Below are 16554 nucleotides of genomic sequence, written 5' to 3'. Positions count from 1 at the left end.
CCTGTCATGTGCTGGGCATTAAGATAGAAATATAAGTAAGGTAGAAGTCCAGACCTCTCAGTACTGAGACCTAGCGCCATGACAGGTGTTACTCAAATAGGGCACTACAACAGTTGCTACCATTTATTGACACTGTACTAAGCAATTCATGTGTATTAATCATTAAATCCTCAAAACCATCCCAGGAGGTGGGCACCATTATTGTTCCCCATTCTACAGACGAGGAAAGTAAAGTACAGGAAGGTTAAGTAACTTGCTTAGGATCACAGAGCTCTTGAATGACAGAGCCTGCGCCCTGACCCAGACAGCCCAGCTCCAGGGCCCTTGAGCTCAGCCCTCAGGCTGCACTGTATCACGGGAACAAAGGGGCAGGAAAGACCACTTCTAGCTGTAGGAAGGGGACGCTTCCTGGGGAAGACAGCACTAGTGTTTGCCTTGAGAGATGGGTAGACTTTCAAGAGGCAGAGATGGAAAGAGGATGTTTCCTGGCAAGTGGATGGCAGTGTTAGGGAAGATTGGGAATTCGGAAAACACTCTTGAGAAGTGAGATTTGGGAGACTACAGCGTACAATGCGAGGAGAAGTAAGAGGATAGTGGGGGGAAACGGGCTCGGCGAAGGCCAGGTTAGGGAGCGTCCAAATGCCAGTAAGGACTGGGCTTTAGTGAACAGCCGCTCGGGAGCCAGGGAAGGTTTTTGAGTAGCAGAGGCACATGCAGCAAGTGGAGGATGGACTGAAGGGTGAGAGGAAGGTAGGAGGCCGAATCGCATTAATAACCCAGGCAAGGGGACAAAAACAGGCTGGGACAGGGACAGTGAGATAAAAGAGGAAGTCCCAATGTGAGAGATTATAGAGGGAATGCACCAGGACTCGGTATTGGGCTGGAACAGGGAGAGCCGCAGGCGGAAGGAGTCAAAGGTGCGCCTCATGTTTTGACACTGGAAGGATGGAGACGCCATTAACTGAGATAGGGAAGACAGGAATGGGCTTGGCTGAGGAAGAGGGGCAGATAAAGTTCCTTTGGGAATGTGAGGAATCGGTCTCATTATTCTGAAACAGGAAGATTTTTCTATTATCTGGAGCCCTGCTCAGGGATCCTTCGCACTGACTGCTTCCAAATTGTTCTGTGACCTTTCACCTACTGAAATGGCGAGATGCATTTGTTGTGAGAGATTTTAGGAATTTTATCTTCTGTCCTAGAAGGCTGTGATGTGGTATAAGTCTATCAAGAATACAGGAAAGCCAAAAGTTGGTTTCTTTGTTCAAGGAATTCAAAGCAAGGTGGGGGGTGGGGGTGGAGGCAAGAACTGCTGTCCAACTTGGGCAAAAGTTAAAACATCCTAGAATTGAATTTGAAGACATTAACGCGTCAGGGCTTGCTTCTCGGACTTTGAGGAGGCGAACTAACCCTTGGGGGGTGCGCAGGGCTGCCCGTTGACGCCGGACAGTCAGGCATAGACTCTGCACTCAGACAGCACGGTTTATGACCTTGTCACCCAAAATATGGTCCAGAGACCAGGAGCACAGGCACCAGGAAGCAGCAGGTCCGACCCTGGACCCACCGAATCAGAATCTCCATGTTAAGATCGCCAGGAGATTTATAAGCAGTGGCATATATTAGAAGTACGGGCTTTGCAATGAGCTGAATCTCGGTTTAAATCTTAGCTTTGCCACTTTGCCTCCGGGGCCTGCTTCACATATGCAATCAGTCAGGGGCCCTGTACCTCAGCTTCACCTTAGAATGAGTTATGAGAGCTTTCAAAATACCCCGTGTCCCAGCCGCATGGCAGACAAATTAAATCCGAACCTCTGGGGGTGGGGTCCAGACCTCAGTGATGAAAGGTCTCCAGGTGCTTGCAGTGTCCAGGTGCTTGGGCTTGCTTTCAGCCCAAGGCTGAAAGCCACGGACGCCTTTCAAGAACCGCAGTGTGGCCACTGGGAGCAGACCATCTTCCTCTGCACCCCAGGTAAGACTGGGGCTTCTTAACCTCTCCCTGAGCTCTCGTGCCTTCCTCTGGGAAATGGGCACAACATGTAACGGTATGTCTTTCAAAGGCTCGGAGTGTTGAAGGTGGCACACGTAAAGCACTTGGTGCAGGGCACACCGTGCGAGGCCCAGCTTCCTTTGCAGAAGGGACCAAGAAAGCAACACATAACTTGAGGGAGCACGTCAATGCCAACCTGCCGCTGTGTTTGTATGTTCCCCATCAGAGGTGACTTCCAGTGACTTGGCCATCAGGAGGCTAGATGTTGCTGTAGCTGTTTTGTAAGGAAGAACCTACTATTTTTCATCATTAAATTGGGAAATAGGGCAAAGGCAGCTGGCAAGGAACATTTGCAGAACAGGTGGGAGTAAGGGTCACCCCCGAATGATCCCAACTGTGGGGTCAAACAGGGTGGGGGTAGGGGAAAGTAGACCATGCCATGTGTTGTCTTTGCTGTCCCGACACATTGGGCAGCAGGCCCCAAGCCTCGTCGGTCTAAGGCCTCGCAGCAATCTCCGCACTGACGGGACCTAGCCTGGGAGGTGGAAAGGCCTTCAGGCTTTTATACAATGACTTCACTTTTCTGAACTCTGCATATTGGAAACCAACACCCGGGGTGTTGAAATGACTTATGCAGGGTTATACGCAATTTAAGGCCACATCCAGGTGTAAAGTGACCCAGCCATATGCAGAGGAAATAGCCTAGTAGTGAAAAAGCAACTGAATGAAAGGGAAAATAAAGACATAATAGTGCTTTGAACCGGAGCTTTATAAATACTTGTGGCTTTAACCTGCCCAGGAGATAGATAAGCATGTTCCCTTCAGTTTGTCCTCAAATTCAACCTCTCGCAAGAGGTTAAGGAACACACCCAAGGCTGGAATTGACACTCAGACCTCCCGACTTCCTGGCTTTGGAGCTGAGAGCTCAGCCTCCACCTCCCTGGTCTATCAGGAAAAACATCTGGGTTATAATGCTTGAGGATGGGATATCAAGGGGAAGTGGTGGAAGTTTGGTTCTTTAAGAAGCTCTGAGCAAGACCGTGGAGGACACAGCCGGGAGGCCCCTCCCATGGCCTGAGTCACAGGCTCGAACGTTTCTTCACGTCTCCTGGCCTGGGCATTACCCTTGTGTGACTTCAGGGAAATCATTTGAGAGGTTCGATGGGAAAGAGAGTCAAGACTCCAAAACGCGTGAACACACACATACCCTAAGGAGCCGTCTCAGGTAACACAGCCTTTCCTCTACACGGTCATTTCTCCAGGATCTGACGTCTCCCCTGCCACACTGGCGATGCCTACCGGGAGCAAAGAGAGGGGAACAGACAAGACCACAAGAAGAAACGCCAGGGGAAGTCACCTTTAAAGGCCAAAAGGTTATATAAAACATAATAAAATACAAATGTTTCCTTTAAATTTTTTAATGGCCAGGAAATGGTATAGAATAACTGCCAAGTCACATAAGTTAACTTTCTGTTAATGTTTGTGATCCCGGAAAGAACGCTATCGGTCGATGCAAACCGCACGTGAGGTTTCCTCCATTGTCGTCTGGGTGCGTGACTGAGCGTAGGCCAGGGACCCATCTTCACATGGTCCAGAAATAAAGGCGGCTGCCATGTTTGGCAGGCTTCAGATCTCCTTCCACCTCAGGGTTGGGCTCCGGTCTTGGTCTTGAGCAATAGGGGTTCTCTGGTAAAGGTCGATCTGTTTTCACTTTGGTGACCTGTGAGTGGTGCGAAGAGGAAAGCAGCACAGGTGACAGTCAGGTTGAGTCTGCGACCACAGACACATCTCCCACTGTTTCCCCTCCGCCCCTCTGCCCCAGCTCCTCCTCTCCTCTGACGCCCCATCAAACCCCAGCTCTTTGTGTCACTCCACATGGTAGAAGTTAGAGACACACGAGGGACAAGATACACACTCTTACCAAGAGGCTCACCATCTAGGGAGGAAGCCAGACAAGAAAATCAACCAAGACTTCCTAACTGAATTACTGTAACGGAGACGTGAACCGAGCGCCAGGGGAGCAAGGGCTCTGCAGGCCCAATCCGTCCGGAGCGCTGGGGGCCTGGACTATTTCTCGGGGCACGATGTTTAGCTTCATCTTGAAGGATGACCAGGAGCCAGCAGGAAGATTAGGGAGGGAAAGGTGTTCCAAGTAAACAAACAGAGCACACGTAGGGAGAGAGGCACGTCTTCAGCTGCACGAACTGTGGAGGGGGGTGAGGTGCCTACCTGACCACCACCCGGTGCTGCCAGGAAAATGCTGGGCACCATATTCCATCTCCTTCTCGCACCCCTGAGGTGGCTGCGCAGAGTTCCCCGGGGCCACCGAGCTAATCTCAAAGCCAGGTCTGCGTGCTCCAAAGCCCATGCTTTTTCCTAACAGGCCACACTGGCAGGCAGGGGCCGGGCGACAGACGGCACCGGATGATGTGCAAGGGTGCGTGCACTCTAGTCTGACGGCACCCTGAAGCAGGGAAGTAACTAAAGGGCGTAGACGCTAAACCGCACAGTGACAAGGGCAGAAGTGGAGAGCTGCGCCAGCAGGCCGGGCCAGAGGGCGGGGCGCTGACCTGCGGAGCAGGGAGAGAGGGGGCGGGGGTTTACACCCACACTGTCCCCCCACGGCCAGAAAAGTCTCCACTGGAAACCCGGCGGGAACTGTTCTCATGTTAAAGATGAGGAAACAGGCCGGAGAAGACACATGGCCACAGTTATTAACAGCACAGTTACCTAGTGGTCTGAACTCTAAGTCACTCCATGTACAATGACCAGGTTAGTTTTCCTACACGTATAAATTCAAAAACATTCATCATGAACAGAGCTTCCATGTACACAATGAATAATTATTATTCTAACACCTACAAGGCATACTGTGTCTAGCTCACAGACGACAAACGAGGACAAAGGAGGCTGACTCGTGCAACATAAAAATGCATGGTAGTGTCAGAGCTGCGGCCGGGACACAAATCTGATTACAAGTCCGCTGTAGTCTTTTGTTTATTTCTAAGACAGTGTTCTCATCTGTCTGCTATCATTTGAGATCGATAACAGTTCTTTACTGCTGGAGAGAGTTCATTCCAAATGCCTCCAGCTGGCATTTGAAGCTCCTTTAAGGAATTCAAGAAATCTATGAAATAAAGTGAGAAAAATGTTCCTCAAACTGAAGGTAATAAAAGGACCCCTTTAAAAGACAAATTATTGTGGAAAGAACAGTAAAACAACTTCCTCTTCTGCGCCACACTCAAAAGAAAAAAGGAGCAGATGCGTGTGGTCAAACGAATTCCTAAATAAATGACCCCGGGCACCCAACTTAACCTTCCATTTCTCCTCTCTAAAACGGGGCTATTAACTCACAGCGTTACTAGAATAATCTATACAAAGTGGCTGATGTATATACAGCAGGTGCTCCGTAAGTCATTTTCATTATTAATGTTATCAGGATGATAGAGTTACAGGTGAGAGAGCAATCTGGCTTAGCAAAGTCAAACGTCGAAGAAGGGCATGGCACCTGAGCCGCGCGTAGACAGTGGGCGGGCACTCACTGGGGGAACACAGGAGGCCGGGGCAGCCCCGGGGAAGCAGAACGCAAGCGTGCGTGGAGCTGGGCTTTGTCCAGCTGACTGTCCCCTTTCTAGAGACTGCATCCTGACTGCAGGACAACCAAAACTGGTAATCCTCTGAAGGAAATACACTGTTGAGGAGAGTTAAGAAAAACAGTATTTTTTAAAGCTTTTAAAAATGTTAACACAAAAACTCAGAAATAAGTATGCTTTCGTAACAGCACGATTTGTTCATTCTCCTTTCATGACAGAGAAAAATGAAAAAGGGTAGTTTTCATTATTAAATATATAAGTTCCACCATCTTCCAACTTAGAATTATCCACTATTAAAAACAATTTGTTCTGTGCGGCAAAGGAAGGCATCCTAAGTAAAATAATCAAACCAGATTAAAAAAAACAAGTCGCTAAGCCATTCATCTCGTTATGACAACACACTTTAGACCCAGCCACCCACCGACACCACACACACATAGACGGGAACCGACAGTAACTGGGGACCTAAGTGCCCAGCACAAGGCTGGATATTCAGCTTAGTCCTCACAGACAACTAGGGATTTAACACAGATTCCACTTTATAGACCTGGTATGATAGGAAATTTTAAGCAATTTGCTCAGGATCCCATAGCATTTGAGTAGTGGAATCCAAGTTCAAATCTACTATCTGTCTCCATTCAAAGCTGGGTTTTCATCCGCGCCTTGGTACGTGGGCTGTCCCGGGGGCAGCGGAGGGTGATGGGGCGCGGGAAGCAGGGGTGGGTCAGCTCAGAAAGGGCCTTCCCTGCCAGGATATGCAGGCTGATTTATCTGGCAAGCGACAGGGAGCTCCTGAAAAGTTTTTTAAAAGAAAGTGACATTTGATTTATTTCCTACACAGATCATGCCTATCATGAAGATGTAATTATTTCCTCAATTCTTCCATTTCAGAGGATACACTGCCGTCTAAAAGCCAAATCGATCCACGTCCCCTTCCAGAACTTCACGTAGCCCAAGTTAGGAACTCTTATCTAAGACGTGGGGACAGTGGGAGGGTTCAAAAATTTTTCCCGGAGTTGCCAGTCAACAGGAACTGATGACTGTATCAAGGGAAAAGAGTGAGACATGAAGAAAAAAGACATTCGGGTTTCTAGCTCGGATGGTTCAACAGGTGGTGGTATCACAACTGAGACAGGAAATATAGGAGAAAGAGTAGGAAAACATGCTTTTTAAAGCATAGGCATGTAGTTTTTTAAACCTTAGGTGTGCTCCTGAAAAATCTGCCGTAACCCTGATCCTATTCCCCCACTGAATTCCACAACCACCGCAATGTTTTCAACTGACACTGTGTCCCCAAACATTTTGTTTATCCTCATCTACTCCCTCTGTTCTTCAATTAGCTAATTAACCACAAGCAAATCTGCACTTGCTGGAAGATCTATTTAAAGGAGTACCTCTGTTAACTACACTCCCTTGGGGACTGTGTATAATCACTCCCCAATTAACCTGTTAGGTAAATCTGGATTTCTCACATCATTCCTGTAACTCGCAGAGGACCCTTTTCGGACCACCTCCTGCCTTTACCTGCCCCTTAGTGAGAGGGAGCCCGCCGACAGGACACCCTTGTTACCTTGGACAGCTCTCCCAGGTCCGGTCGCACCCAGCCCAGCTTGTCCAGCACACACTCATCAAACTTTGCCTGCTGTTTGCGACAGCGACGAAAGAGCTGCAGGCCGGAGTAGTCAATGCAGGTCCAGTATTCTGTGAAAGGTTCTGCACAGTGACGCTTTATCTGCCTGGAAAAGAGGGCTGGGTTAGGGGGAGCTCCTTGCAAAGGAAGAACAGAAACGTGGGGAAAAAATAAATACAGACCTTCTCACTTGGAGCCTATTTATTCTTTAGATCTAATTCTAAAGACTATCAACTTAGCAAGTTTAGAAGCGACAGAGGCATCATCAGAGATGGGCATGCTGACAGAAGTCCGAGGGGATAATGGCAAAGGAAAAGACAGAATTATGAAAAGCGAATACACAAACTACCAAGCAGAAGATTCGCGGGGCACTCGGTGTAGAGCCAAACCGCCTTACGCTCCTCAGAGCTCAAGATCCTCATTCCATTAGTGCTCTGAACAAAAACAGATTACTGTCTGGGGTAATAAAATTAAATTATATTTGGTGCTCTCTGCTAAGAAGCAAGGTAGAGTATTTATTCATTTTGTGACCACCAAAATAAAAAGTAATTTTTTTAAAGTAAAAAAGTTAAAGAAAAAGTAATTTTTGTGTCTAAAAGGAATAAGACTCAAGTATTTTATGGGATTCCCCTTATTTCACCATTCACCCTTCCTAGTAATCAAATAAATGCTCCCTAAAGCAAGAATAAAATACCATTATTTTATGTAAAAGCCATATATGAAACTGTGGAAGGAATGTAGAACACCCCCTGCTCCCACAGGAATAATTCTGAACCACTTGCTTGTCACACCCCAAGAATCCAGATACACTCTACACAGGAATCTTATTTCACGGCCCAGGAAGAGTCTGGAAGAGATGGTCAACGGCAACACACAGTGAAAAATCTGCTTTGCCTTCCTGATTGATTCCTTTGTTACCAGTTCCTCACGTACCCTTCCAGGTATTCTGAGTATAACCTTGTGGGTGGCGGAGTGTACAACAGGAAGATGACCAAGTCCCTAGCGAAGTCTTCTCCGTGCCTCTAGCCCCGCTCGGCTGGATTTCCATGGTGCACAAAATCGCACCCTCCTAACCTCTATTTGCGCCACTGTTGCCAGCGGGAGTTCTGTGCCCCGCAAATGCCAAGGCAGAAGGCCTGCAGGCCACCACTCCGGTGCTGAGTCTCCAGCCCGGGCCCTGGCCCCCTGGCACCCACAGCCAACACTCATCTACCAGAGCCTAAGCGAGCAACTCCAGCAGAGAGAAATTCCTCTCACAGGGGCAGTTAGGCACCTCGACACCTTGTGAAATCCAAACATTTCCCATTTAAAGGTACTACTTCAGAGCCAAAGGAGAAATGCATTGTCAAAAGTTCTCTTAGAAAATAGAAAATCGGGAAGCATTTGAGACCTTGCTTCCTGGCAATGTTGTCAGTTTTGGTTCAAATAAACTCTTATTTTAAAAAAAGAGAAAAACTTAAAAATAAACAATGGTAACAATCAAATCAATGCAAGTTCAAGCAAGAATACCATTTGTACCTACCAAATATTTAAATAACATGCTGTGCTGGTGAGGTATATCAAGATACACCTCTTGGGCTAAGGGCTAAGGACAGCATAAACTGACTCAATATAAACTGTTCCAAGCCTTTTATAAAATAATTTCTCTGCTGGGAAATTTATGCAATGGCATTAATCTAAAAAGGAAAAAGATCTACACAAAGGTAATCACTGCTGATTTATCTAAACAATCAAAGCTGGAACCAACAGTGATGTTTAATAATAGGAACTGGTCGTGTACATTACGGCTGGGTTAGCTGCTGATGGACTATTATATAGCCAGTAAAAATAATGGTCATGAAGACAATAATAGTTACTGTAAAGAATGTTCCCAACAGTGAAAATTTTAAACTGTAAACACACTTTGATTTTAGCCACAAACATATCTTTGCACGTGGCCAAAGACAGCAGAAACAAAAAAGAAAAGCAGCTATTATGTGACAAAATTTGATTTTTCCCGCTAACATCATTATCGCGGACATCTGCGGGTTTTGCCTCCCCGGCAGCCATTCCCACTCTTCTGTAACATCCTTCTAATTTTCCTTGGGGCCACGACCCCTCCCTATCTCCCGGCAGTGTAGTTTAGAGGAATCTAGGTCTACACCCACTTCAGACCTGACCAGTCACAGCATTTTATCTCCTGCAACACAACTGATTCAAAGATAACATACACGAAGTCAACCATCCAGGCCAATCAGACTCAGTCCAGGGACCCCTGCTCACATTACTGGAAAATTGGCACTCTGTGCACACCTGCTAAACAAGCAGCATAGCGGCTTGGGATGGCCGGTGCTCATTTTTGCTGTAACAAAGAAAAAGTCTCTTTGAAAATGAGTTCAACAGAGAAAAGCAAAGCTAAGAGATTAGGAGGAAAAGAGGAGAGGCAAAAAGACACCAAGTAATTGTAGAATTATTTATGCGCCTGACTCCAGCCCTGCCTGATGCCAGTACTATTTCTGGACTTTATAGCTGCGTGAGCCAATTCCCTTTGAGTTGAGTTCCTGTCCCTTTTAACAGCAATCTGATTAATATGGCTGTTAAAAACAGCTTTCTACAATTACAGTTTGGGCTGTCTTAGTTATAGTATCAAGCACAGTAGCCTACCCAAAAACAGGACTCTGAATACACTTTTCTATCTATTGTATGTTCCGTAGTGATGTAATGATAACAATCTAGTGACACCTGCTAACAAGCACTGAACTGAATTGTTTTTGTGTTCCTTTTCAATTTTTCATAACAATCCTGTCCAAAATAGGTATTATTCTACAATTTGGAAATTACGATTCATGAAGAGCAAAGAACTTGCCAAATAATAAAAACAAGTAACAAAAATAGCTTTCCGTTACTGTGTGCTTAGTTTGGTCTATCTGATTTCCAAGGCTTGCACCACCTACTAAAATGATCCTTCCCTTTAATTACCCAGCTGTTCACCAAGGTACATATACCTTGATGGTTCAACCAAGAAGGCACTGCTGTGAAAAGATTTTTACCTGAAGAAGTCCAGAGCACACTTGTTGACAAGTTTGCCTTCCTCTAAACAGCGCCGCGGGTCCTTTTCTTCCCAGCGGCACAGCATGAACTCCTTGTTGGGTTTATCACATTGAGCTCCGTAGTGATGGGCCGCGGCTTTCAGCACAGCAGAACTGACTTTCACCTGGGGGACAGAAGAAGGGGAGAAAGACCACAGATTGGTCACCAGCTCATCACTTCCCCAACTTCACCTCAAGCTGGTCAAACCAGAGGGGACACCAAAATAGCTGTTCTGACTTTGCCAAAAAAGTAAAGACAAAGGGACTGCCACAATGATCCGCAGGGCTTTAGAGATCACGAGGCTCTTCCACACCCGGGGCTTTCTACAGCTTCACAGCCACCTGTTAGGCTGATGTTCCTATCCCCATTCAGACAGAAGGAGATGGCAGCCCTAGCAGAACCCTTAAGCCTCTGTGACAGAGGAGTGGCGCTCCGAAGGAAGGGGGGGGCCCCTGGGACAGGATGGGCGAGACCGACTCCGGGGAGCTCGCGTGGGCCTCCTCTCCCGGAACAGGAGTAACAGAATATACGAGCACAGTAGGTAATACCTATCTAACATTAGAAGATCAGACTGTGTCTAACAGTAGGAAGTTACACAAAATTCCCAGAAGATTGCAGGGTCACAGAAGACAACAGACTGGAAGGGACAAGTATGAACATGCAGTCTGGCAAGTTATTTCTAATAACATTCGAGAGTATATCCAAGGCGGCCTTCCCCACAGCGAGGTCAGTCTCACTGGCTTGCACTCCAGGACATTTTCTTGAGCAGCACCGGGTAGTTGCAGCTGGCTCACAGGGAAGCACAGACCTGGCCTACCCACCAGCTGCTGCAGCTACGGTCCCGCTGGCCTTTTCTGTACCTTTTCCTGGGCCAGTACCGCAATGCTTTAATTACTGTAGCTTATTAGAACACTTTGTTGTCTGGGAGGACCGTCCTTCCCATTATTCTTCCTTTTCAAAATTTTCTTGGCTATTATTACAGGTGAACACCACACTCCCCAAAGATCTGCATTGGAATTACACTCAGCTTAGTTACACAGTAAATTAGAAGGGAACTGACACTTTTATATTATTGGGTCTGTGTTCAAATTTCCCTCCTCAGAGAGTCTGTCCTGGCTCATCTTACATAAGCTAGTACCAGTGGTCACCTTATGTGTGATTGCAGGACGTAAGGGCCAAGCGATGAGGGATTTTTTTTTCAACACAAGTCCCATAAAGCTGTCAAACTATAATGAAAATGTACCTTTTACTATGGTTCACCAAGCACCCAAAACAGTGTCTAGCCCAAGGAACGGCTGAGCATTGGCTTCTGTGCCAGGTACTGGGGACCCAAGTTACGAAAGAGTCAGGAATATGTCCTCTCACCCAGAACACAGTATGTCTCCCCACGTATTCAGGTCACTCTATGTCCTTTGGTTAAAATTAGTCTCCTTCATAAAGGAACACTGCACATTTGTTCATTCCTTGGTATTTTAACATTTTTATACTATCTAAATAGGATTTTCTATTATATTTTCAAACTGGTTACTCCTTATTTGCATATTGCACCTTCTCTCTAGCCATATCTTACTACACACTAAACTCTTCTTGGTTCTGATACAAAACTCAAAGAGGATTCATGAGAAAGCTTTCACTTACAAATAAAAACTGCTTCCTTTCCTTTCTGATCTTTATCTTTTCTCTTCTTCTCCTCTTTCCTATCTTACCGCTCTGATGAGACCTTCCAGGATAATACAGATGAACAGCAATGGCAACAAGCATCCGCGCCTTTTCCCAGACTCTCAAGCACAGTTTGGAACGACATTTGCTGTTAGTGTCTGGGATATGGTTGTTCAGGGGTTCCTCACTGCTTTCCAATCCTGACTGGTTTTGTTTTACTGTTGTTTTCTCCACCAGGACAGACAAATGTTCAGGTTTCTTTTTTATTAATCTACAAATGTAATGTAGAACATTAATAGATTTTCTAAAATTGACCCACCGTATCAAGAATAAAATCTAGCCTGCCATAGTGTATTACGCTTTAAGATACCACTAGATTTGATTTGCAAATATTTTATTAAGGATTTTTATGTGAGGATTTTATAATTTTTAGTTTTATAATAATAAAGATTTTATAATTTTTTAATGAATTTTACCCAACTTAGCTTAAATTGTTACTAAGATAAAAGGTAAAGAAAGATGATGAGAGTAATTCATCTACACACTACAGGAAGGGGAGAACAAAGTTATGACTACATCTAATCATATTACAATTGTTATAATTATCAGTTACTTATGGTGTAAGTGAAATTTGCCATGACAATGCTAATAAATTTGTTTAAAAATCTGTAAAATTTTGTATTCGGTTTTTACAATAAGAATTTAGGTTAATTAAGTGGTACATACTTGTTTGCTATATTATCTATAAAGAACTGGGAGGATAAAAATCAGGATGCAAACATCCTTAAAGTATAATATATTTTAAAAATTAAGTTAGCAGCTATCATGCCCCAAAAGACCGCAACATCCCTTGCGTTACTTTCTTACAAATGTCGAGGTCTTACCAAAATCTACGTACACCCTTGTTACTGAGCATGTAAAATGTGCTATCACAGAGAAATAAAGGATGAGAACCACACACTGCATCTATCCTGAGAAAAAAGAACGACGTGCACAGGGTGACACAGTGGGTCAGGGGCAGCCACAGACCCGGAATCCGGAGACGGCGGCCTCCAACCGGCCTTTCCCACCACATCGCAGTCACTGCGGCGGCGCAGAGCTTCAGACGCCAGCTTCCCCTCACCTGCTTGTTCACTGAGGCGGGCGAATTCCAGCAGGAACAACGCCCTTTCACAGCTGCTCACCAGGAACACCCTCTCATACTCATTCAGCTCCCCTCGTCTCACAGAACACAGAATTTCACATCCTTTCTCACTTAGCCTCACAACAGCCTTGCTGCACAGCAGGTGTATGTCAGTGTGCAGGTGTGGAAAGGGAGGCGGAAAACACTTTACATCCACAACCCATCCCCTCGTCCTGTTCTCCCTCCCTGAAGCCATGTCTGTATCTCTTTTTATAGTACTTCATTTATACTATGCCTTATATTTTACTTAATTTATGTAAAACGAGAGATAATAGTATCTATTTGATAAAACTGTCATGATTAACAATATTAAGAACAGTGCCTAACACACAGAAAACCCATCATAAATATTAGCTAGCATTTTTACTGAAAACTGTCAATGTGTACAAGGATTTTCCATCCCAAAGCTGCTGACGACTTTTTCCATAGGGCGTGGCACAACTCCGAAGTCAGTGAGGTCCAGGATGCATCTCACTCGTCTCAAAAGAGCTCCTTCTGGCTTCCTCAGTCCTGATGTCAGCTGCAAATCTGACGTGGACTCCTCAACCTTTCCTGTTTCTGATACCTAAGTTGTTGCTAAGTCTGATCAATCCTGGACAAATTTGTTCTTTCCTGTCTGTAAGCGCAGTGGCCAGTCATGCTGGGGTCGTTAATATCTCCCTCAATCATTTCAACAACTACCAAGAACAGTCTCCTTGTTTTTCTTGTCCTTCAATCCATTCTTCACAGAGCTGTTGGAGTGATCTTCCTAAAGACACTTCTTATTTTACTTTGCTATTGAAACAAATTAGCCACAAAACCCTTAAGGATTCAGGTTTAACAGAAGCATAAAGCCTAAACTGGATCCAAACTACCTCTCCAGCCCTCTATCCATGACGCTTCAAAACGGGACTTCTTGCTGTTCTCTCAAGACACCGAACTCCCCGATCGAGGCCCATTTTTGGTCCCCCGCCTTTTCCCATCTCCTCACCTTTGCTCAGATCCTACCCTCACTTAGAAAGTTCTTCGTCTCCATCTCTGCCTATAATTCTTACATTGTGCCCAAGCAGTGCTTTCTCTGTTCCTTTTATAGCCTCAAGGAATTACACAGCTGGAATCACTTTATCTTACAAATAAAACAACTGTGTCTGCAAATGCTAAAAGTGACTAATCAAGGTAATCGAGCAGTTAGGCCTAGAATTTAGCTACAACTTCAAATCCTACTCTCTTCTTAAGCCATGTCTGCCCCTCTTCCATGGCATTTAATTATACTTTGTCTTGTATTTTAGTTATTTATGTGATTATCTGTTTCTCAATTTAACTGTGTGAGGCCTAAAGGCAAATTTTTTTTCCAGGTATAGAATATTTGCAGAAAGTAAAACCTCGGTTGCTTGTTGAACCAAATTAAAGTTCCAATGAAAGATACAGCAACTTGACAGTAAGCCAGCTCCCCAGCGCGGCAAGAAACAAGACTGACTGTTGGCAGCATCTGCGCCCCACACACACACCTTTTAGGAAGCGTCACTTCTTGGTAACGTCCCTGAACACTAAAAATTTCTTCATGTGAGGAAAATAATAGTTGTGATTCTCGTAGGTATATAAGATTAAGTGAAGTAATGCAGGTAAACACTGAACCCAGTGCCTGGGGTATAATTTATGGCAAATAAATTTTAGCCTTGCCCTCCCTCTCCTCCAATGTAGCCAGATCTTTCTTCTATCTGACCCTGACACTCCTCTGCCTGAACACCTTGCATCTCTCCCCATCACGTCACTTACACGATAAAGCCCAGACTTCTTAATCTGGCCTTGCGGGAGTTGCTTCCCCGTCCTGCCTCGGCCCACGTACCTCTCCCAACTCAGCAACTGTTGCTTCCCGCCAACACTAGAAGCTTGTCAAATAGCACCTGTCTCCCTAAACAGAAAAGGTTCTGTTAAGCCTTCTCACCCTTGAGCTTTTGCCCAAAAACAGTAATTTAAAAGCATGGCTTTTCAAATCCAAGCTGGGTTCACATTCCAGCCCTACCACTTACTAACTATGTGACCTTGGGGAAATCACTTCTCTCAGGTCCTGTTCCTTACTTGCAACATGGAAGTGACCAATTATGTCCTTCCTCATGGTGTCACTGGAAGGTATCCCATGAATTAAATCCCACCTGACATCTCGAAAAGGCTTGTTCATGTTTGCTATAATTAGTATTATACTGTCTTCACTTCTTAGAGCACTAACTACACTGTACTGTATGTAAGTGACTCCCTATTAGATTATAAACTCTATGAGGGCAGGAACACTCTCTCTTATTCCAGTGTGTGTTCACATAGTAATTATCCAAACACTATCTCTTTAATAACTGAATGCTTCAAATGTCCTATTAGCAAACACCTTCCCAGGGCTGTTAGCAAGTTTACTCTTCCAATACCATCTCCTTTTCCTGAGGTTTCCTACCTCCATTCTAATGCGCTTTGCACCGACGATGCTACTTTAAAGGGACTCTCTCTCTCCCTTGACTGTGAGCACCCGGGGTTGTATACTTACTTCGCTGGGACGTTTGAGTATAAAGTGACATAGAGTAAGTAAAGTGGGCCTCGTTGGTGCTTAATAAAAAGTACCACTATTACTCATGTGAGGAAGCAAGTCGCTGTGGGGGAGGGGGGAAGAGTTTTCGAGCCAGGGCGGGCGGGGGATGGGGGGCAATTCCCGGAGCCGAGGACAGGGCATCCGGGGGTTGACCTGTTTATGTGTTGGTGGGGAATGGGGTAAGGGGTCCGGAGCCCAGGGTCCGCTGAGTCGAAGCAGGATCGGGCCAGGCCCTGGAAACTTTCAGCCCTATGTCCCCCTTGCCTGTCCTCCATACGAGCCTCACCTCCTGCACTTTCAGATCCTCCAGAGTAGGTAGTTCCACTATTCCCGGCATGATGTCTGTAGCCCCGACCCTGACGAAGCAGCCACAGCCGCGTCGCCCCCGTCTCCTTGAACTCCCCTTTCGACCGCCGAGGGCCACGCAGCAACTGCGCGTGCGCAGCTGGCGGCACGCAGGCGCACCGCTCTGCCCCTCTGCGAGCCCCTGAGCGTGCGTAAAGCCAGGAAGTCGTGTGAACGCGTTGGCTCCGCCCATCCCTCCTGGTTGTCATAGTGAGGCTGTAAACACTGAGACTCCGGGATCCCAACGGCTGCTAGCTAGAGGCGGGCGCCATGCAGTACACGGGGAGCGAATATATTGGGGAATTTGTAGATGGGAGGTAAGGACCTCATTTGATTCACTGTCTTGAACATCTGTGACTGGGGAAAGACGGCTGTCTTTTTGCCTTTGAAAAGAACCTTGTACCAGACACTTTCACAAACTTTATCCCTTTTAACCGTCAGAACATTTTCCAGTAGGATTGTTTATTCCCATTGTACAGTCCGGTAAAATGACACTCAGAGAAGTGAAGTAACTTGTTCAAGAGGCAGAGATGAGAT

At 45.9% G+C, this 16554-nt stretch overlaps 2 protein-coding genes across 3 annotated transcripts in view; one reads left to right on the top strand and one right to left on the bottom strand.

Moving 5' to 3' along the window:
* Positions 1 to 3386: 3386 nt before the first annotated feature.
* NDUFA8 (NADH:ubiquinone oxidoreductase subunit A8) lies at positions 3387 to 16147 on the bottom strand. Its single transcript, XM_054584442.1, has 4 exons — positions 15959 to 16147; positions 10237 to 10400; positions 7148 to 7313; positions 3387 to 3704 (listed from the first exon to the last, which is right to left on the bottom strand). The coding sequence occupies exons 1-4, from the start codon at positions 16007 to 16009 to the stop codon at positions 3567 to 3569; spliced, it is 519 nt and encodes a 172-aa protein (XP_054440417.1). The 5' UTR covers positions 16010 to 16147; the 3' UTR covers positions 3387 to 3566.
* Positions 16148 to 16250: 103 nt separating this feature from the next.
* MORN5 (MORN repeat containing 5) overlaps positions 16251 to 16554 on the top strand; it is a 32526-nt gene continuing 32222 nt past the window's right edge. For both annotated transcript variants that reach the window (XM_054584901.1, XM_054584902.1), the window contains exon 1: positions 16251 to 16334. In XM_054584901.1, coding sequence (XP_054440876.1) covers positions 16288 to 16334 — 47 coding nt within the window. In that variant the 5' untranslated portion in view covers positions 16251 to 16287. The remainder of the gene's footprint in view (positions 16335 to 16554) is intronic.

Source organism: Pteronotus mesoamericanus, unplaced genomic scaffold (assembly GCF_021234165.1).
Source record: "Pteronotus mesoamericanus isolate MK-2021 breed Mesoamerican mustached bat unplaced genomic scaffold, CSHL_Meso_final contig_78, whole genome shotgun sequence".
NCBI classification, from domain to species: domain Eukaryota; kingdom Metazoa; phylum Chordata; class Mammalia; order Chiroptera; family Mormoopidae; genus Pteronotus; species Pteronotus mesoamericanus.
This window is presented reverse-complemented; position numbering and strand designations above follow the sequence as displayed.